At 40.6% G+C, this 24,242-nt stretch overlaps 1 protein-coding gene across 1 annotated transcript in view; it reads right to left on the reverse strand.

Annotated features, from left to right (window-relative positions):
• Positions 1 to 11,650: 11,650 nt before the first annotated feature.
• LOC129838062 (glutamate receptor ionotropic, kainate 3-like) overlaps positions 11,651 to 24,242 on the reverse strand; it is a 128,656-nt gene continuing 116,064 nt past the window's right edge. The window contains exons 13-16 of the mRNA XM_055904741.1: positions 22,008 to 22,225; positions 19,314 to 19,539; positions 16,326 to 16,579; positions 11,651 to 15,626 (exon numbers count right to left, since the gene is read on the reverse strand). Coding sequence (XP_055760716.1) covers positions 15,240 to 15,626; positions 16,326 to 16,579; positions 19,314 to 19,539; positions 22,008 to 22,225 — 1,085 coding nt within the window. The 3' untranslated portion in view covers positions 11,651 to 15,239. The remainder of the gene's footprint in view (positions 15,627 to 16,325; positions 16,580 to 19,313; positions 19,540 to 22,007; positions 22,226 to 24,242) is intronic.

Here is a 24,242-nt window from a genome sequence, read left to right on the forward strand (position 1 = left end):
ACCACCAGCTAACACCACCTTCCCACATCCCCCTGCCACGTGAACCGTACCGGAGCTACTACAGACGAAATGGTTCAAGTGAAAGTTTGCTGGTACTCTCTTCTTTAATTGTAACAGAAATGTAAAAATGTATCCTTCAATTGAGTGATCAGTTCACAAATCAGGCATTGCTATTAATCGTAGAATACTCCTCAAAAGCCATGTTCAAAAGGTAGTAGCATATTCTGTTTGGGAGTACTAACTACAGACGAATCAATTAGACCGGGCATTCTCACAAACATGGAGAGGGTGAGCAGATGGATTTTAACTGGGAAGCAGCTGCACCTGCGTCTCAGAGTTGCTGTCTGTCTCCAAATAGGAAGGGACGCCAGGCTAAATCTACAACAGACCTGTTTGGTCAGGGAGTTACAAGCAGAGCAAGACGGGAAGACATAGAGAGAAAGAGGGCTAGAAGGAGTGGGAGAGAGAGAAAGAAAGAGACAGAGAGAAAGCACACCTCTTGTTGTCAGTGTTCCTGTTTCTCTAGGGGCAGCAACAGAGGCAAACAAAGAAAGCCTCGTAGGTTACAGGTGCCATGCCGCAAATGTCACCAAAATAGATTAGCGTCTAGTCATATCCAATAGAGAAGGAGAGGGGGATGAGAGGAAATTCAACCTTACAACCATGGTAAAAAACATAGAAAATATAGTGAGGCAGACAAGACTATAATGAACAACAAGATCACAGATCAAAAGTCATCCATTCAAAATATCTTCCAACAAATAAAAGCAAAAGGTCAGTCTACTCATTTACATAAACAAACTTGCATTGGACACCATCCATATCTTTTGCGATGGAGTAATATCTTAATTTGTTTGGATAATAGGTGTTTTTAGAGAAAGCATACTAAATTCACAGTGAAAGTCATTAGACAATCAAATAGACACTTACTATGAGGATTTAAATACTGCCACGCTTACATTTATCAAATTATTTTGTAGATATTTTTCAGTTAGAGAAGACTGTAGCTGCAATAGATGAGTGTCTCTTTTTGAGCAGCTGTTGCAGGTTATTGATGACCTCATTAGAATGCTGCCTGCGGCACAACGGGTGACTTTCAAGGACTTCCCATATGCAACGGCACAAACCGCCACTGCCGCTCTGCCACTCCGCTCCGTGCCAAACACACTTTCCTAACGGCCATTTCAATTTGAAAAGTCAAAGGAGAGACACCATAACAACGGAGAGAGAGTGTGTTGTGGTTCAAGACTCTCCCCCAAGGACAAGCTTTGGTGTTTAGTCTACTCTAGCCTTGCTCAAAATGGCATTGCAAGTCCCTTGTATGCCTCAGAGTAACACTGCTAATCTGGAATTTCAACACATTTTGTTTGTTAATGTCTTGCCTCAGGTCATGAACTATTTGAGTTAGTTGCACCGATTTAAAGGGTCTATTTTACTCTATTTCGGTTCTTCCTAGTCATACAGGAAGGTGAGATATATGGTCTCATTTATGCACAGCTAGGAGCACTGTCACTTTAACTTGTATAATGGAGACACCAGCATGCATTAATAAGGCCTCATTGAGCAATAACGCACCGCAATTAAATATGACTTCTAATTCAGGCCATCCCACTGACACAGAGAGAACAGAAGACTACAAAAGTAGTAACGCACATTCAAACTCATAAATTCATGTTTCGGTCAAGCATTAACATTTTGTACAGTAGCAACGAGCAGCTATTAAAACCAGCCTTGCACAACCAGAGTAAGCAATCGGAGGTCGTAGGATGTCGTAAACAGCGGGCCAATTATACAGAGCCGTACATGTTTTAAAAATGTGTTTAAGCACTACATTAAGTGTTTGGCTTGGTTTACAAGTGCATATTTTAGATTTGTGTAGTATAGCCCCTCTTACAGATGTTTGTTTACTGGCTGATCATGGCAGATGCCCTCCTGCCAAAGTCATTTTATTCAGCCATATACCACCTGGTCTCGAAGACAAATCTTTTTTTCAAGCTAATAGGGACAGTGATTAGCTTATGAGAGTGTGAGGTCAGTAGGTCTAAAAATTACGAATACCGAATCTGCAATCGTACTCACTGGCAGGATGCAAATTACTCCAATTATGCTAATGTTTTCACCTGAAGGTGCGGTTTTCAGTGATACAAGTCTCTGACATACTGTATGTCAGGTAAAGATCAGTTTAAATGAAGATGATTTACCATTTTTCAATATTCATACACTCTTCAAAGTACATCATGGATCCTTCCTTACTAGATGAAGCTAGATGAAAATTATATTCCTCTAACATCCACGTTTTAAATCAGACTGCCACCAAGAGATCTCTTAGAAGTCTAAAACAGCTGTTTGACTGAAACACCAACACACTGAGTCAAACAAAGCCCCCCCACATTACCAGGATTCTGTGCCAAGCCCCTTCCAACTGTCACTTCCTTATTCAACATTAATGAGCAGCTTAAGCTACAAACCTCCTGTCCACATCCCAAGGAGTCAAAAGCACAGTGCCAGGTTTTCTCAGAGCGGGAGATTGTGTGTCATTAGGAATATTGTTACCTTCGAGGTCCTGACTGAGAGCGATGGAGGAACCATGGAAGAGGGGGGGGGGGGGGGGGGGGGTGTGACAAAGCAGGCGGGAGTCCGTTTGCGAGCTGCTCAAATTGGCCTTCACAGCCCATAAACTTCCCCCTAGCTGACCTCCCTCCAGACTCTTCCCTGCGGACTGGCCATATAAAGTGCACTAGATAAATAAATAAAGAGACGAGCAACCTCCGACTTATATCGCTAATGACTCTTTCCGTGTGACAGTCACTGGGAAAGGGCAAAATCAACCCTGCATTGCATATACAGTTTGAACATGGCTATTTTCTGTATTTCCATACTGTTCGGACAATTTATAAGTACCATTACTCAAAGGGAACAGTAAATTCTTAAAATGTTCAAAATAATACATGTGCATGCATGTAAATACTGTACCTAAACCTTGACCTTTGGCAGGTTTGAATGAAACCAGCCCAATCAATGTTGTTGTTGCATGCGTTGTATGTAGGCTCTGTACACTCCAGTGTTTGCCAAGAGACCGCATATGTTACCTGCGATAGAAAAAGCCTTGCATGTAGCGGTGACTCACATCTGAACACATCTTTCACAACAATAAAGAGAAGCCACGACACCACCGCTCCATCTACCTATAAAAGCAAGGGCTAAGCCAAACTATTACACAACGCCATTGTCTATGTTCTTTCGCTGTATTTTAGGCCTACCACTCGTTCTTATGCAAAGCACACATTTTAGGGTGGTTATATGAAAGAATACTAGAGGATGCACTGCATGCTCCCCAAGTAGAGATGGAGATATAGAACATCTGGGGTTTGATACAGAATTGTTAAACACCTCCTCATGAACTTTTTACCGCCTATGGAACAGGAGAGAGGATAGTCCAGGGCAGACTTCAAACAGCCTAGCTGTAGGCAGCAAGAAACCTTGGGATAAAAAACACTGGCAGTTTTTCCTCAGGTAGAAATGAACGAAAAGATCAGAAGTTGCTACAGTATTTGATGGTGAGCAAAACCTGTCTTGCACAAGGAATGATAAGGAAAACACATACTGCATCTAAACTTGCCAAGCTGTCTAAGCACAATTCGTTTTCACAGTTATGCAATGCAGTACTATAACTTTAGTTAGCACTGAAGCTAACACCACTAGTAAAAAAACAAGGGACAGCACAAATGCCATGTATAGAATGTGTATTACAACCTCTTAAGGATCCACTCCTATTTTTTCGGTTTTCACCTAAAAAATCAGGCCCTGAAGCAAGGATATGCATATTCTTGGTACCATTTGAAAGGAAATACTTTTGAAGTTTGAGTAAATGTGAAAGGAATGTAGGAGAATACAACACAATAGAGCTGGTAAAAGATAATACAAAGGAAAAACCAATCATTCTTTTTTTTTGTACCATCATCTTTGAAATGCAAGGGAAAGGCCATAATGTATTATTGCAGCCCAGGTGCAATTTAGATTCTGGCCACTAGACGGCAGCAGTGTATGTGCCAAGAGTGTGCAAAGCTGTCATCAAGGCAAAGGGTGGCTACTTTGAATAATCTAAAATCTAAAATATATTTTGTTATAACACTTTTTTGGTTATCACATGATTCCATATGTGTTATTTCATAGTTTTGATGTCTTCCTTATTATTCTACAATTTAGAAAATAGTAAAAATAATGAGTAGGTGTGTGCAAACTTTTGACTGGTACTGTACATATTGGGAAATGGTATCGCCCATCATGAAAAGTATTGGAGATGTGCTGTTGATAATGACGTACAAATACACAGACTTTCTAAAGCATTGCCATTTGTGTTGAGGTACTCCAATGGCCTTTCAAGTGGAATTTAGCTATCCTCTAAAGTTTGTCAGGATAAAAACATTTAATCTGTTATTCTATAACATATAACAGTTGTAATGTCATATTCAATAAGTCCATACATATAGTACACCTACAAAACAAGCCTACCGTCTCTGGGCGATTCTATTGAACACATTGGCTATTGTGGCAAAAAAAATATTCTCTAAATATCAACAAATATCACAAATTCAACAAAATTAGCAGCATTGGAGAACTTACAAAATCAAATGCCTGTGATAATAGTAGTTAGACAGGTTGTGAGTATGTGGAAGATTCTTTCCAACATTCATCAATGTATGATCATTAATATGACCAAAAACCTTAAATAAGGTACACTTTCATGATATAGATCCGTGAAAAGTAGAGGAAATATCCAATTGTTTATGTTTACTGTATCTAAAGCAACTATAAATACATTTATTCCATAGTCTACGTATGCACTGTATGTATGATTAAGTAGTCAGCTAATTTGCTCATTAAATTTGGTCCGAATCTGTGAACATCCTATTTGGCTCCTTGTACAGTATATTCTACAGCTTAAAAATGACATTACAGTTTTAATATCTCTGACCCAGAAAGTCAGATTCTTATGAGCTAAATGTCTCCCTGTTCAGTGGGGTTTCTGAGAAGGTCTACATTATCTGAGAATGGACCTTGATGGCTCTTCAGACCCCAACTGTATGTGAACACGTGAATTTGAATATTTTCTGTATATTAGATTCTCTTAAGTCCAAATAACTGTATAAAAAGTAACTATACATGCATTCATGCAAAAGTATAAGTGTTTGTTTGATCAGGGACATGCCGCCCCCCACATTCTAAAATTGCATTTTTGTTCCCCCAAAATGTATAATTGGAATGTGAAACAAAACAGGGCAAAGGTGTGCTTTAGGACCATGCGGACGCCTCTGAGCGGTCGGGTAAGCTGTTTGGAGTGTTTATCGGGCTGGATTATTATAGATGTTTTTATGGTGATGTCCCCACCACTTCTAAAACCAAAGTTGCGCCCCTGTGTTTGATCATCTACTCAGTTTTAGTTAAGAATTTCAGTATATTTACCCTAAATCTACTACTATTTCCATTCTGCCCATTTTCACCAGATTTGACCCCTTGATAGTGGCCTTAAAAAAAACAAAATTGTACGTGACATCCGGGCCTTTGTGTATTACCCCATCATTGTTTGATCTAGCATGGATGACAGCCTTTAACAACCAAACAAAAAAGCAAAAAAAAAATTCTAGGTTTGATGGTCTACTATATAGAGTTGAGAAAATACGCTTTTAAACTAGTTTCCTAGTTACCACAAATATCCAGCCACTGCCTGCATTCAATTTCAAAATGTCTACCTGCTTTTTCTCGCTCCTTGCCTGTCTAACCAGGAAGTGACTATGGGTGGGTCTACACAGTTGTGGATGTGGTCCACAACCATTAGTTGATGCAATGCAACGTCTGCAATGTACAGTAGTCGGTCTGAAACGATACCACATGCATACAGTACATTCTAAGAAGACTGCCATATCATTTTTTTCCTCTCTGTTCTGACAAATCTGAAGTCTCAATTGCACCTTTGTTCTACAATAGGGACGTTGATTGAATGTGCCTACAACAACCTGTTACAAAAGGTTGTCCATTTCTCAATGCAAATCATGGCACTTTCAAAGTCCCAGTCACTGAATGGTTTGTGTGTGCCACTGAGGTATTCCTTTTCTTCCAGACATCTCTGCAATTGGCATCTCCACTTAATTAAGTCTACGAGGTTTCTCAGTTCTCACTGAAGGTGAAAGAGTCACCTATCAACATTATTTTAGGACCAAGCTCTGATACCAGCCTGTGTTGGCCATCTACAGTACGTTGAAAGACGAAGACTACGTAATAGACATTAGTTTATTCTCATTCCAATAATCAACCATATGGTTTCTCCCAGTACACGAGCAATGCATATTGTGCCAGGCTCATTAGGGGAGAGGAATATGCATGATTATGACCTCCATGGGACTCCTACATTGGAGGACTATGGCGTACTGTAATTACACACATAAATTATTCACCGTTACTAATATTATTGGGCTGGGCGGCTTAAGCCACCTTCTATTACACTCCAGTATTGTACTGGTTCTGGGCCCAGCCAGTTCTGGGCCCTAGCCAATCTTCTACAGTAGGCTAGTTATGTGCACCAGCCTAGAAACTTCAAAGAAAAACTGTACCAATATACCAGCTTACTACAATCTCCTGATGATTTTTCTCTGAAATTGGCTGTTCACCTGTGGGCTAAGGTTAGATTTTATGCTTGTATGAAGAAAATGCATAATGTTTGGCCCTTTCATGATATCTATCCTTCCAAACTGCATTTGCCAGTACAGGACTAAGTCAAGAACCTTTCATCCTTCATGGCTTTTTAAGTTTAACTTCTCAGGTTGATTTTTGTAATTCACTCCTCCTTGAACTATGTGTTCAACAAGGAAAGCACTAGCTACCTACAGTACATTCTTCAGATGCTAGCGCTGGGGAATCTTGTCTTTTAGCATTGCCCTTCAAGGTTACATCCTGATATTCCTGTAGTGAGCTTTGTTCTCTGTGCAGTCATAGTCCATGCTAAGGTTCGGTGCACACTGGCCCCTATCAAAGCAAAAAAATGCTGCTCCCTTTTAGATGGGTCTCTCGCACTATGGGCCCAGGGAGATGGTCACAGCCAGGGCTGTGGCAGCTCCACTCACCCTCAAACAGGTCGATGGTGCATGGCCGCGGGGCTCCGGCATCTCACCCCAGAGAGCCGGGCAGAACATGGAACACCCGTGGAACGGCCCAGTCAAGGTCATCGGGAGGAATGCTGGAGATGTGCCATTACAGCCAGAACACCACCACAAACATGCGTGAGCCACAGAGCACATCAATCTAATAGTAAAGCCAATGTACTGTGTATAGACATAAACTGTGAATTAAGCTTCATATTGCACAGAGTATGATATTGTGTTAATTATATGTCTGTATTTCTCAACTTTACAATATATATATACATAGCCCTCACATTTTATGAAAAGGAAACATAAGGAGAAACATGGATGAAGTGATGCACTTTAGTATAAAACACATTGTGGAGGGGATTAATATTTACTGTAATTTTGGTCTACATCCGTAACATAAGTTAAAGAACAGTAGCAAGGACGTAAAAAACACTTCGGGGTAAATATACACTGAGTAAAAAACATTATTAATATTGAGTTGCACCCACTTTTCCCCTCAGATCAGACTCAATTTGTCAGGCATGGACTCTACAAGGTGTCGAAACCGTTCCACAGGGATGCTGGCCCATGTCGACTCCAATGCTTCCCCCAGTTATGTCAAGTTGGCTGGATGTCCTTTGGGTGGTGGACCATTCTTGATACACATGAGAAACTGTTGAGCGTGAAAAACCCAGCAACATTGCAGTTCTTGACACACACAAACCGGTGAGCCTGGCACCGTTCAGAGGCACTTAAATATTTTCTTTCCCATTCAGCCTCTGAATGGCACACAAACAATTGTCTTAAGGCTTAACAATCATTCTTCAACCTGTCTTTTCCCCTTAATCTACACTGATTGAAGTGAACAGGTGACATCAATAAGGGATCATAGCTTTCACCTGGATTCACCTTGTCAGTCTGTCAGGGAAAGAGCAGGTATTCATAATGTTTTGTACACTCAGTGTATTATGTCCGACAGCAGAGCTAACCCATTTTAGGGTAGCATTAAAGAGTGACTTTGCATCACCTAAAACATATTGCCTCCTTGCATAAAAGCTACCACTGGAAAATATATTGACATAATGTGTATCCCTTTGAGTAGGGGGACTTAATTCATTACATTAATTAAATAACTAAATTAATAATCATAAAAATGGAATAATGTTCTGCTCTTTTGAGCGATTGTTATCTGAATTAATGTTACATCACTCCCACAAGTGATATTCTATATTTAGCTACATATTTTCTTCATCATTGTTTTTGTGTTTCTCTGTCTTTTCCTCCTGTTCCCTTCACTCTCCAATTCCCTCTCCATCTTCCTGGCTTCTTTTTCTCTCTCACCTCTCACTTTAGCTGACACATTTACTCAACTCTCTCTCCCTTCTTCTCACACTCACTTCTATTTCATTCATTGGCTCCCTTTGTTCCTATCTTATTACTCATCGTTTCCTACTCTACTTTCACATGACACACATTTAACCACTTAAAACATAAACACTCTTAAACACTTACACATTCACAATTATTTTTTCTCTCCCCTTTGCATCGTTCTCAATTTATCCCCCATAACATTTTCATACTCTCCTTCTCGTACTATCTGGGTTTTGTTCTTAATTTCACTCGACCCGTCTTTTCTCCATCCTCCACCTCTTTCGACATCTCTCTCTTCATCTGTCCAGTTCCCCCACTGCCTCCCTCTATCCCTCCCTCCATCCCTCTCTCTTTTACATACTTCTGATTTCACTACCTCTCAGTCCAATCCTCCCTCCACCACCTCTCACATCTTCTCACATATCTGTCTTCATTCCCCCACTCGCTCCCTCTGTCCATCCCTGCCTTCCTCTGTCCCTCTCTTTTTTACATACTCCTGATGCTCTCCTCCTGGCCCCTGCCTGTCCGCAGGGATTAATTGATAGTGAGAGATAATAAATCTTCCCATTAGGAGCAGGCCCCTGCCCATCGCTCATTATGCACCAGCTGCTCCTGAGCGCCGGGTTCCCCTGCTTCCTTTAACACCGACGTCTGGCAACTCCGCGGCAGCAAGGTTAATCTCTCTCTGTCGCAGTTCTGTCTGTCTGCCGGCTCGCTCCGTGATCAGATGCGAGCACACGCACACACGCACACACGCACACACAAACACACACCAGTCAGATGTTTTCAGTCTGTGGACTATTGATAATTGTTTTGAGATACACTATATATACAAAAGTATGTGGAAAACCCCATCAAATTAGTGGATTCGGCTATTTCAGCCACACCCATTGCTGTAAGGTGTATAGGATTGAGCACACAGCCATGCAATCTCCATAGACAAACATTGCCAGTAGAATGGCCCATGCTGAAGAGCTCAGTGACTTTCAACGTGGCACCGTCAAAAGATGCCACCTTTCCAACACGTCATGTCATCAAATTTCTGCCCTGCTAGAGCTGCCTCGGTCAACTGCAAGTGCTGTTATTGTGAAGTGGAAATGTCTAAGAGCAACAACGGCTCAGCCGCAAAGTGGTAGGCCACACAATCTCACAGAACGGGACCGCCAAGTGCTGAAGCGTGTAAAAATCATCTGTCCTCGGTTGCAACACTCACTACCGAGTTCCAAACTGCCTCTGGAAGCAACGTCAGCACAAGAACTGTTCGTCGGGAGCTTCATGAAATATGTTTTCATGGCCGAGCAGCCGCACACAAGCCTAAGTTTACCATGTGCAATGCCAAGCGTTGGCTGGAGTGGTGTAAAGCCCGCTGCCATTGGACTCTGGAGCAGTGGAAATGCATTCTCTGCAGTGATGAATCATAATTCCCCATCTGGCAGTCAGACGGACGAATCTGGGTTTGGCGGATGCCAGGAGAACGCTACCTGCCCCAATGCATAGTGCCAACTTTAAAATTTGGTGGAGGGGGAATAATGTTCAGGGGCTGTTTTTCATGTTTCGGGCTAGGTCCCTTCATTCCAGTGAAGGGGAATCTTAACGCTATAGCGTACAATGACATTCTAGACGATTCTGTGCTTCCAACTTTGTTGCCACAGTTGGAAGAAGAACCTTTGCTTTTTCAGCATGACAATGCCTTCGTGCAAAAAGCGAGGTCCATACAGAAATGGTTTGTCGAGATCAGTGTGGAAGAGCTTGACCGGCCTGCACAGTGCCCTGACCTCAACCCCATCCAACACTTTCAGGAATAATTGGATGGCCGACTGCGAGCCAGGCCTAATCACCCAACATCAGTGCCTGACCGCACTAATGGCTCTTGTTGCTGAATGGAAGCAAGTCCCAGCAGCAATGTTCCAATTTTTATAGGAAAGCCTTCCAAGAATAATGGAGGCTGTTACAGCAGCAAAGGGGGACCAACTCCATATTAATGCCCATGATTTTGGATGGAGATGTTCAACGAGCAGGTGTCCACATACTTTTGGTGATGTACTGTAGTGTGTCTTGGGCCATGATTCAATGGACGGACTATGTATTATGTGCTTCCTTTCTTGAAATATTGCATTCTGTCACTTATTCTGTCACTTGTTATGTCGGTTATACAACTGTTCTGCAGCCAAACGATGATGATGATGATTACTGGGATAGTATAAGGGATGATGGTTGGCAATCTCTATCAAGGCCTAGACAAAGACTGTTATGTTAGAATGTATCTCTGCTTGCTCTTCCTCATTAAATGTCACAGTAACAGACAATAGCAGAAGAGACCATTTCTAAGAAGGCTTCGATGCTCTCATGTATGGATCTTTGCCATTGAGTAATAGTCATGAAATAGACAAATGGTCGCTCAGTGTGTATCAGTAGTTACCCCTGGAGTCTCAGATGCGGTCACTGCAGATGAACTCTCCTCAGAAGGCCGCGATCCATCTTTTCGCGTAGCAGAAGTGCCCCCCACATTAGACAGCTCAGTCACTTACCACTCCAACATGCACTACTCTCTCCACTCTCCCTGCTTGATATGCATGTCTTAGCGAGTCACAATGGTAATCTTGTAAATAGCAGGTTTAAAAATGCACAAGTTTCTCTGTGGCGCCCTCCTGTCTTTCATGTCACCGTGCACTTATACTTCAGTGGTTCGGTATCAGCAAGCTCAGGGAAAGCATGACTTCAAAGGGATATTCCACCCCGAGTGAATGGATCCATACGGCAAATGGCAACAAAGTTCTCCTTGAGCCAGCTCTGCAGAGAGAGTTTGGATACACTGCAGTGTGAAAAGTTTACCTTTCCATACCGAGAAGAATACAAATGTGAAACAACCTGAGAATATAATGTACCGCTCCACTAGTAGTGCAAAACAACCTGTTAATACATAGAATTCCAGAGTAGATGTTCAGACCTGCATTCAATCTGTGCTGTACATTGTTGCAATACATTGTAGTCGACCAATCGGAGAGACAGCTGGAGATTTTAACCTGAGAATATGTTGGGTAGACTACAATGTATAGCATTGCATAGCAACAACGTATTCTCAGGTTTAGTTGTATGAATCTCATCTCTATCAACTGACACAGTGTCTATGAATAATAGGACTCAAACAAGAGTAATATAGTTTTACATTTTTTATTTCAAACTTTAAAATCATATAACCCATACAGCAAACTGTACAATTGAATTATTCACAGTGTGTTAAAAAGAAAATAACGCAAAAGCTTCTCTATGATTTTATAGTTCCCCATGTTTGACTTGGTTATTCTAATAATAGTCTTCTCTTAACACATACAGTTATTAGGTAAACAGAAAATGTTACAAAACGTTACAAAAAACTATATTCATAGAAATTCTGCATGTCCACAAAGAAAACCCTGGTCGGCACCAACATATTAACCCTATTATTAGGGTTATTAACCCTAATTCAGCTCAACTCAAAACAAAACATAAATAAATACCTAGCGCTTTGACTGTTCGATTGCTTACTAAAGTGTAACTCATACCACATACTGCACATATTATGTGTCATTTTATTTTTTTCATTATTTTTATCTTAGATTTCATAAAATGTTGTAAAATAACTGGATTCACATTTTGGTATAAAAAAGACAGTATGCTTTATAACTGGGACTGAATTAACTGAACTAGGATTGAATTAACTGAACTAAAATCTTGGTAGTAAATTCAAATAATTGTTTTCAAATGGATCATGGATGTCCATTTTCAGCACAATTATTTTGGCGAGTATGTGGATTGACAAAAACATAAGCAATAAAGTAACTTGTGTTTGCAGTCAAAGGGGAATTCAACTGGAAGGTAGTCCAACCTGTAGTGTAACAACCAGTCTTTGCCCAACTGCATCATGGGTTTCAAAAGAGAAGAAAAGCGAGATCATACAAAATCTATTCTAAATGAGTTTCCGCTACAGTTTTGGGGAATTCAATATCACAACGTCACATACACCTCATATCAATATATTAGGTGTGATAAAATAAGATTTACATATAATATTCTACTCTTGATGATCATAATCCAATATAATATATTATAATCCATTCCAATCGTATAAATTAATATGGAGGATGGGGAAGTGGGAGTGGGGTACAGGTTAACGTGGCATATGAAACCAAATTTAAATTAAGAAATTGTGTTTGGCTGAGAACAAAAATGTATGTATTTACCGGTAAAAATTTAGCAAAATACATTTTCTCCTGTTCATCTTATCTACATATACTCTACTTTGCAGATGGAGGTTGATTAACATTTATACAATGAGTTTCTACCAAACCAATAATAAGTCACACAGATTTAAGTTTCCTTGAATCTTTACATTGTTAATGTTGAAAAAAAGGAACCCAAGATAGTTTGTCTTTTTTATCAATATTGTAAACCTCACAGAGGTATGCTGTCTCTTCAGCTCCCTATTCCGGCAGCTCACATATAGACTCCTAGCATCCTACAGCTCAATACTCATTGCAGATATACAGTTTATAGGCGTTACAGACGACATAAACACAGAAAACCAAACTTCAGATCTTCCGTCTGTTTGTTCATCTCATCATCTGAGCATGATATTGGTTTGGGATATTGACTAATTTAATGATATCTATCTCTAGTGCACAGTATGAAAATCATATGCAAAACCAAAGGGTCTTGTCAGCCACTCAGAGCTAGCCTATCTCATTTCCGTAATTGTAGCGTAGCGTTCGGTAACGCTGCCACAAAGCTTTTAGATCGGCCCTGCAATATGAATAAGCTAAATAATGTGCGAGTCCCAAGGACATTCACTGTTGCCGTGGCCACAAAGTAAACACACATAGAAGGAAGAGTATGATGACAGCATTTGTTTCTTACGCATACGGTCCCTTGTCCATTGTCCTCCGCCCAACACACTACTAAACCAAGTCATTTACAGTCACCTGCAATTACAGAACTAAAACCAAACAGCTAAAAACAGTGACTATGAAGTCTGTACATCTGTTCTGTGCTCTCCGCATTTCTTTCATATCACTGATATTTTTAGATTTGAGTGTCTGTTTAGCAGTCAGAAGGGTTAGATGGTAATTCATCGCAAGCAGCAAAAGCAATTCAATGGACGTTGTGCGATTATAACATGGCTATTTCTGAGGGGCCTTATTGTAGAGACACTTTGACAAAATGGAAACAGATGGCTAATTACCCTCTGAAAATGCTATATTGCCATTGATTTTTTTTAAGACAACTAAAAGCCAATGTAGACACATTTCTCTGAAATGTTTATTAAGTGGACATGGGCAGAGATAACCAACTAGAGATAACCATCTAACTAGCCATCTAACCATAACCATCTAACTAGCTAGCTGACTATAACCCTAACCATAACCCTTCAAACATGAATGGTATGATTGGGTTTAACATGTTATGCTTTTATGAGGAAGTCAATTCAGTTTATACCCCTAAATCGCACAGTTGTTCAACGTGTAAATGTCGAAAAAAGTAATGAGGCCAGGTAGTTATTTTAGAGGACAATATAGACTAGTAGTGCAACAAGTACACGGGGGTTCATGTCCTTTATCATTGGGAGCCAAATAAGAGTAAACACTTCAAGTTATGTACTTGCATTTTGGTACATGAATACGTTGAAGCAAATCACTCCTCGTTCATTATCCCATGGGTAATGTATATTTGTTTGTTTGATTAATAAGATACGCCCAAAAAAGTCATTATATCTGATAGAAACACATGACCCGGTGTTGTAAAGAGGAAAAAGGCCATGGATATTCTTTTTGAACATAGTCTAATTTACAAATACATCCAATGTTTAGTTTTATTTTACGGGCATCTCTTTGCCAGTTGGCTAGTTCATTGTTCTTAATTTTTTTCACATACTAAATTATCTTAGCGTCCACAAAACATATGTCTGAAAATAATGTGGTGAAGCACAAAACAAATAGGGCCCTACTTTGTGTTTAGTCACAATAACAAAATGGCACCATATGTGGAAACGTTATTCATTAACAATAAATCAACGTCTCCCCATTAAAATCTCAGGATAGCTTCAGTGATATCTCTCTCTCTTTGAACAGTAATGTTTCGTCAATTAAAGGTCATCTGCAAACCTAGTTCACTGAGTGACCAATGCTCTCTCTCTTACTATGGGATTTGCTCACTGTTGGGATTCCATTGCTGTCCTCTGCATGTACTAAGGACGTGTTTATTGCAGTGGAATTATAGAAGACCGATGGTCCAAGCCATGCGTTTAAAAACGCCTCCCACAAAATAGACGGTGACTCAAAGAGAGCAAATCAAGAACCCAATGTTATGTCTGTACAAGGTTTGAGGTAACATCATTTTCTGCTGCCAAAGGACCTCCAGACAAGATAAAAAAGAATCGGTCAGAACTTTAACTTTGAATGATCGTGATGTGCTATGTGTGACATAACTGATCTCCCATCAAAACCCCATTTCCCATGTCTGTCTGTAGTTCTTTTATTGCCATGCTCAACGAAGCCAACTCTGTCTTTATGCCATATGTCCAATAAAAAGGTTGAATCTTTGTTGTCAATCAAGGATTCCTTGGATATCTTGTGATTCCTTGGTGAGTGTATTTTTTGTGTTACGTACGTAAACATCGGACTTGAATACAGATTATTTGGAGATGCTTCTTCTCCTCCACCTCACTCTCTATCTTTTTCTGTCTCTTTTGGAATACATGGGTGAACGTTGTCATACCTGTGTCGCCGATGCTGCCATTTTGATAGTACCATGTTTAGATAGTGTTCCATGTTTCGTTAGTGTCCCTATGTCGCTGTGGTTGATGGTGAATCTGGTGATCCCCTCGATTCCATTGTCCCAGGTTTCGGGACCAATCACGCCCTCCACATTGCTCAGGAGGCTCTTTCTCTGGGAGGCGCAAACTGTCACGGGAACACGGGGGTCATCCCAGTGTTGCAGCTCAAGTTGTCCTTTCCCGGGAGTCGTCGGTCGTTGAACGTGTGCATGTTGATCACTGCATCCGTCTTGACCGGGACCTGGTGGTGGGGCTTGTGTTTCACACGCGTCCCGCAGGTGAACGACTGTCTGATCTCGTCCACCATGGCACTGCAGAAAGACCTCTGGGCAAAAAGGGCGAGGATGAGGGGAGAGAAGGGGGGGAAAGGGATGGGGGGTAAATGCCTTAGCTTTAAATGGTTCTGACAGCATAGAGTGTCAACAAAATCAAGAGTGCAAAACACATTAGCCATAGCACATTCATGCATGTTGTTCCTCTCCCATCGCTGACAGCCATGTCAAACTGCAACCCCCACCACATGCAACCCACGCAATGTGCACTGTTCCTGCTCTGTCAGATAGATTGAACACAGAGCCGTATTCTTACCCCATTACCTATACAAGCATGCTTGACACAACCCACTTAGTTGCATAACTCCAATCTGCGATTTACAACTGTTGAGATTAATGGTATTCTGACATCTGCAATGACTAATAACGGATTAATTCGGCATGCTCCAATTTGCAATTATGCCTGTTAAAATTAAATAAATGTTCTATTTTATGGCCAAATAGCACAGGGATTATTTGAGGGAACGCAAATCCCTTTAATAAAGGGAACTGAAATGGACAGAGTACAGCTTGGATTTTAAGGTTGTGTTCATATTGTTAGAAATAAGCACAGTTAGGCAAGTGAAGGATCTAAAATTAACCAATATATACTCTACGTCATGCAAACAATGTCATTAATAAAATAATCACATCAAGTACATAAATTACTGATCAACAATCTTGAATCAGATTCATGGGGATAATATCTACCTGCTCACGTTTCGCCGTCTTCCTTAGCTTGTATATGAATTCGGCTATAGCCACAAAGACGGAGAGAACCAGGCCAGACGCCAGCACTATAAAGATCCCTCCCAGGTTCTGAATGCCCATGGGGCCGGCTTTCTCACGGCGCTCTTCGTCCAGACAGCTGCTGCCGCTCCACCACTTCTCCTTGAGCATGTGCAGACGGCCATCTTCCAGGATGCTCAGGATGGCGATGGTCACTTTGTCCCGGTATGGAGAGCCTGTAAGGCAAGCAACAGGTCTGCTTTAGACTGGTTGAAAGATAAGATAAACCACTAGCTGGATCTCGTTGATGAGGCCACAGGGGTGTTTTCAGCACAAATGGCTCAAATGTATATGTTGTCATTGCATATTAATATACAGTACCAGTCAAAAGTTTGGACACACCTACACATTCAAGGGTTTTTCTATTTTCTACATTGTAGAAAAATACTGAAGACATTAAAACTATGAAATAACGCATGGAATCATGTAGTAACCAAAATCAAAATGTATTTTAGATTCTTCAAAGTAGCCACCCTTTGCCTTGATGACAGCTTTGCACACCCTTGGCATTCTCTCAACCAGTTTCACCTGGAATGCTTTTCCAACAGTCTTGAAGGTGTTCCCACATATGTTGAGCACTTGTTGACTGTTTTTCCTTCACTCCATGGTTCAACTCATGCCAAACCATCTCAAATGGGTTCAGGTCAGGTGATTGTGGAGGCCAGCCCTTACTCAGACTGGAGGTGTGTTTTGGGTCATTGTCCTGTTGAAAAATACATTATAGACCTCTCAGCGCAAACCAGATGGGATGGTGTTTTGCTGCAGAATGCTGTGGTAGCCATGCTGGTTAAATGTGCCTTGAATTCTAAATAAATCACAGACAGTGTCACCAGCAAAGCACCCCCACACCATCACACCTCCTCCTTCATGCTTCACGGTGGTTACCACACATGCGGAGATCATCCATTCACCTACTCTGCGTCTCACAAAGACACAGTGGTTGGAACCAAAAATCTCGAATTTGTACTCATCAGACCAAAAAAACAGATTTCCACCGGTCTAATGTCCATTGCGTGTGTTTCTTAACCCGAGCAAGTCTATTCTTCTTATTGGTGTACTTTAGTAGTAGTTTCTTTGAAGCAATTCAACCATGAAGGCCTGATTCACTCAGCCTCCTATGAACAGTTGATGTTGAGATGTGTCTGTTACTCTGTATACATCTGGCCCTTCTTTGGACACTGTGTTAACAAACCTCCAAACGAGCTTCAACTCCATTCAACACTCCTTCCGTGGCCTCCAACTGCTTTTAAATGCTAGTAAAACTAAGTAAAACACAGCCCATCTGTAAATAGCACACCCGACTACCTCACCCCATATTATTACTTACCCTCTTGCTCTTTTGTACCCCAGTATCTACTTGCACAACATCATCTGCACATCTATCACTCCAGTATTAATGCTAAATTGTAATTATTTATTGCCTACCTCCCTACTCTTCTACCCTTGCACACACTGTACATAGATTTTTCTATTTTTCTTTTCTTTTGTGTTATTGACTGTACGTTTGTTTATGTGTATCTCTGTTGTTGTTGTTTTTGTCGCATTGCTTTGCTTTATCTTGGCCAGGTTGCAGTTGTAAATGAGAACTTGTTCTCAACTGGCCTACCTGGTTAAATAAAGGTGAAATTAAAAATTAAAAATATTAAAACTTGTTAATGTGAATCATTTATTTGGGCTGGAATCTCTGAGGCTGGTAACTCTAATGAACTTATCCAACGTAGCAGAGGTAACTCTGGGTCTTCCATTCCTGTGCCGGTCCTCATGAGAGCTAGTTTCATCATAGCTCTTTATGGTTCTTGCAACTACACTTGAAGAAAATTTCAAAGTTCTTGAAATGTTCCGTATTGACTGACCTTCATGTCTTAAAGTAATGATGGACTGTCATTTCTCTTAGCTTATTTGAGCTGTTCTTGCCATAATATGGACTTGGTCTTTTACCAAATAGGGCTGTCTTCTGTATACCAAACCCACATTGTCACAACACAACTAATTGACTCAAACGCATTAACAAGGAAGGAAATTCCACAAATTAACTTAAGGCACAACTGTTAATTGAAATGCATTCCAGGTGACTACCTCATGAAGCTGGTTGAGATAATGCCAAGAGTTTGCAAAGCTGTCATCAAGGCAAAGAGTGGTTACTTTGAAGAATCTCAAATATATTTAGATTTGTTTAACAATGTTTTGGTTACTACATGATTTGTGTTATCTTATAGTTTTGATGTCTTCACTATTATTCTACAATGTAGAAAATAGTAAAAATAAAGAAAAACTCTGGACAGAGTAGGTGTGTCCAAACTTTGACTGGTACTGTAAATCAATTCAAAGTTTATTGGTCGTGCACACAGTTTTGCAAATGTTTTCGCAGGTGCATCGAAATGCTTATGTTTCTAGCTTCAGCAGTGCAGCAATAGATCTTTTTTATTTATTTAACTAAGCAAGTCAGTTAAGAACAAATTCTTATTTACAATGAAGGCCTACCGGTGAACAGTGGGTTAACTGCCTTGTTCAGGGGCAGAATGACAGATTTTTACCTTGTCAGCTCGGGGATTCAACCCAGCAACCTTTCGGTTACTGGCCCAACGTTCTAACCACCATGTACCGGCCGCCCCAAATATCTAGAAATATCTAGCAATAATTGAACAATACACACATAGTCCAAAAATGACAGAAATACCAAGAGTAAAATACAAAAGTAGCACAGTAGTAGTTAATCGAAATGCTCGGCATCGAAAGCACAAATATAGGATTAATGTGCTATTTGTTTCTGTCCAGCTTGAAGGACCACCTCCTACCAGTGTATCAGTGGGGGATGGTGCTTGTTGCAGGAGTTATGGAGAGCTGGAGTTATGGAGAGCTAGCTCAAGAAGCTATTATATCTATTAAGGTACAGATGTTGTTCCATCTTACCCATGGGAGTGCCTATTCCGTAGCCTTTGCTGTCAATGACGCCTCCAACCTGGGTGAGGTTGCAGTTCCGCTGGGTAATGTAATCGATTGTGGTGGACTCCATGAGCAAGGCATAGTCAGACTTCAGAACCCTCTGGATGCCGTCCTCAATGGACTTGACCAGCGACGTACTCTGTTTACTACTCATAAAGGCCCACATCTTCTCAAAAGTAGAAACCTTTGATTTCTGTAAGGGGAAGAATTGAAAGTACAATCAATGTTGAATCTCAGATTGTGCATTACACCTGGTCAAAGGGGCATTGAGTCTACACAGTTCTTTTTTTAAATGAACATGTTTTCTACACTGTGTTGATCCCATTACAGTAAAGCCCTCTCATCTTTGTAGCACATAGTATTGGTGTTGAAAATACTCTGGCAATCTTGAGCATCTATCATGCTGTTATTATCCTTTTCCCACACTTCTCCATTTCGAGAAGTATATAATTGTACGAAAAAAGGAATGGATTGGAGCCTTGAGCTCCAAGAAAAGGAATACACTGTGCAATGCCGCTTTAACGTCCACTGCTTTCAAGTCCTATATCTTCTTTGACACTTATATACTTTCATACACCTATTGTTTATTTTTATATATAAAAAGTGACGTGTGCCACTGGATATAATAATTTAGTAAGGGGAGGTAATGTCATCTATTTTCATCCACAGGAAATAGGGAAAAAGGCTGGATTAATTGAGTTCCTCTCTATTAGCCTTGCGTTTGTCTATGTGATATTTCATGCTATTTGACAAGGGGTCAAATGTTATTCCATACCAAATTTGAGATAATTACTGACTCATCACCATAGTCATTTGAAAATATGAAGGATGTTAAAGCTCTTTAGTTACTTACTTCCTGCATTGACGGTTAAAATGTGAATACATGTATTTAGACGTGCAGGTGACACACATACATTACATCTGATTGTCAAGACAGCATAGCGCTACTGTAAGTGTGCCAGAGATTACAGTGCAAAGATCTACTTTGCCCTACAGTGCCCTTCCATGCAGTGTGATTTGACATATCTACAGCTACTCCCCGACCTCTTCAGTATTTATCAGCTCCCTCATCTGCTTCAGTCGAGCTCGTTAGCCCTCCCAGTGATAACGAGAAGGAACCGAGGGCACTTGAGCTCTGCAACTGATGAGGTAATTATAGACACCTGTGTCTCCTCTGACTAATAACACTGCAATCATATATGTCACTAATCAAAGTAAACACGCTTAAAGAGTAAAATCCACTTTTTACTGTTCCGAGAACTTACAGCAAGTTCTTGACTAATTGTCAATAATCTTTTATTTAGAGAAGGTTCAAATAGATGTGTATAGCTCAGGGTAGACAGGCAGCCATTAGGTACTGAAGGCTCTAAGGAGGAGATGATTAGTAGGATACGGTGTGTTTCAGTAGGGGCTGGAGCAAAAGCCTGTACACTCAGTAGCTCCCCAGGAAGAGAGTTGGCCACCCCTGGTTTATACCATAGCCAGTAGTTCCAATGGTTAGGCAACTGATGACTCTAATTTGGTATAATCACAAATTCTAGTTACTCCATGGACCATGCCTAATCCCTCATTGAACTCCATGTTAATCAAGCCTTATGGAATAGAATGGTTACTAATGTTCTCTTTCTCTCCTAGTGGATTTTTTGGTGGTCACTGGGTATCTTTATGTGGGTGAAAATTCTATTGGTGGATATTCTGATCGGGTCATAGAGCAGCTGAGACATATTGCTAACAGAGAGTAGAAATAGATAAATTATGAATGTTAATAAAAATATTTGTAACACACTTTTCAAAATCCTAAAGTGCCAATAAATATAATATAAGTATAATATTAATTTAATGTATTATGAATAAACCAATATAAAGGAAATAGGGATGATGGAAATAGCAAATGAGAGAAGAGAGAAGTCAACTGAAAATACATCTTCAATTATATTGTCAGGGCAGTGGAAACTGCAGACACACTCTTTAGCAGAGGCACACATATTACATCGAGTATTTATGAACTATTCAACAGAGAATATTTGAAAGTGTAAAACTGGGACAATCACCCTGGGTAAAATGATCTGTTATCGTTGCTATTGTGTGCCATAAACATATGGACCTTCCCTTGTCCATAAAACATTTTCCATAGCACTGTGTCCGATATTTTCCATTTCTTACACAGAAAAACAGCAAACCCTTACATGTTATTCAGCATCTGAGGCGAAACTCAAAATAATAAAATAAAGCTGAGAACCCTGCAGGGCAAAAGCTGAAACTTTGAAATAAAAAAATCATTATGGAGGATCACATCAAACAGCGTGGAGAAGTGGAGAACTTGCTTTTGCAGCGGGAATTAAGATCTAACTGGAAAAAATATATATATATATTTTCTGGAATATTATTTTATTTTATTGAGAACCGTACAGTATATAAAAAAAGTACTGATCCAGCATCTTGTCTTAGTTCTTCATAAACACGTTTCATGACAATATAACTGCGTGTACTCAGCGTGCTTCAATCAATGGGGCTGCATTCAAACTGCTTAAAATGACTGGGGAATTGAAATGAAGAGATTGAATTATGTTCTTTTCAGATAAGGTTCCTGGCAGATTGTTGAGTAATGAAATCAACTCAAAACCAAAGCAAAGACAGACCCCCGTCTTCAAAGACACATACCTTGAAGAAAGACATGGTGGCCCCGTCTTTGACCACGCCGTACTCAATCTTGGTCTGCTTGGCGATGTCGTCGGCAGAGTCCACGGGCGACTCCATGCGCTCCACGGTGAGGAAGGCGGCCAGGTTGGCCGTGTAGGAGGAGATGATGATGAGGGTGAAGAACCACCAGATGCCTCCGATGATCCTGGTGGACAGGGCTTTGGGCATCAGCTCAGAGCCTGGATGGCAGACAGGGTGAGGGGGAACAAAAGTCATCATACAGATACACTATAGGTATTCAGTCGCTAATTGTTTAGCTCACATTTTGGCTTGAATTTTGGCTGTATGGTTCATATACATATTCCATGATATATTAGGTCATTTCTAGACAATATTTCTGGCCATTTAGGAGACCCGTTTTGACTCAAGAGTATCCCCAGAGGCCAAAGTTTAGCATAGCTTTTATAATGGAGATGTTTGACATCACATATGCATCTTCTTTAAATACAACTGTTACAGAATATAACAAACACAATGGTTATAAGGTTGCTTTTTCACATAAAGGTGATTAATGGAACACACACACTCTTGGTCTTACTCAAAGTCTCAGATGGAAAACAACTAAAGGGGCATATATAGGTACCTGGCAGCCTTCCTAAGTTTGGAAAATGGATTATACTTTAATTTGACCACAATTGGCTGGTTATGAAGGAAGCGGATCAGCACAATTTTTGGGGGGGCGATCCCAAACTCTAATGCCAGATACAGTAGGATTCCTGGATCAACACAAACCCCCAGTCTGGGTGGAGAGTTCATTTTAAGATAATGGTCATGTTCCAAGCTGACAATATTCCACTTGTGTTTCATGCACCATTCAATAGTTGTGTGCAAGTTATCGACTGCAGAGTCAGGTATCTGATTGCTATATCATATGATGAGGTTAGTTGCAATTTTAAACACCTATACATGCATTGTGAGATATCATACTCAGGTCAGAATCAGGTTTATTGTTCCACAAGAGGAAAATCCGAGCACAGCTCACAAATGAATGCAACCCCCCCCACCTGCCCATCGAGGGAAGCTACATATAATTGTTCATTATAGTGATAACCCCCGGGATGAAACTCCTCCAGAGGGGCGCAATGCGACACTTAATTGACCGGTATCTCCGAAATGACTGGAGGAGATCAAAGCAGTAATGGAGTGGGTGGTCTGGGCTGGAGATCTGGCATGCATCTGCAATGTAGTCAGCCTGGAACACAGCCTCTGATACCACCAAGCTTAACAGACAGAAATCTATTCTGGTGTTTTTGAAATAATAAAGTGACACGTGTTTGCTTTTTCGCTGTGGGGTTTCATAAAGAAACCTGACACTAGGCCTGCGTCCAATTAAAATAATGTCAGCAAGACAAAGAGGTCACATCTAAATGTGATTCTGCTCTTTCTCTGCCTGTGAAATGTTCCACCTCCTTTGCCACAGCCATATGTTCTATATGCTTTCTTTTATTTGGGCTGTTGCATGCATTTTGAGATTACAATGTGTCTGTTTTGTGTTTTGTATTCTTCTTTGCATGATTTTTAATTGTGTAGAGCAGTGTCTCACAAAGAATGCATGCATAACATACATCCATTTGTGACAACTTACATTTGACAGGTTGAAAATGGCTTATCAGTCTCAGGACATAAATGTTCAATTACTTAGGTTGGCCAGACTGCCTCCCACAGCATCTAGTATGACATTGTGAGGTCCTCCGTCAGATAAATTCCCATATATCTTGTTTACAATTGCTTTTTGACTCACGGTTAAAGTTACTTTATTTTCTGTCCCTGTCGACGTCTAAAACAACCTCTCCACCAGAGGTTGTGTTCAGTGCCCTCCATTACTTTACTGAGAAGATTTATGAGGGCAATTTTGAAGAGTAACCACCCCACTGAGAGGAGGTAAAGTGGTCAGCTTTTTAACCTTCCTTACCCAATTTGATTGGATTTGTCCTTTGCGATTTGACAGCCTTCCCCGGTGGCTAAACAAGGCCAGTACAGTAACACTCCAAGGTAAGAACTATCACTTAAGAATAGGAGGACACCCAGCTCAGAAGTCAAACTGGTAAGGAACTGGAACTGGCAGCCCAATTGGATTCCAGGCCATAAAATGCCGTTGTCAGCTGGAGTGCACGGCACCTAGAACACTCTACTAAATACAAAAAAAACGGATTGGTCATATAGTGCTGCCGAGAAGATAAAACTCTGTTAATGCGT

This window comes from Salvelinus fontinalis, chromosome 38 (genome assembly GCF_029448725.1).
Source record: "Salvelinus fontinalis isolate EN_2023a chromosome 38, ASM2944872v1, whole genome shotgun sequence".
NCBI classification, from domain to species: Eukaryota; Metazoa; Chordata; class Actinopteri; order Salmoniformes; family Salmonidae; genus Salvelinus; species Salvelinus fontinalis.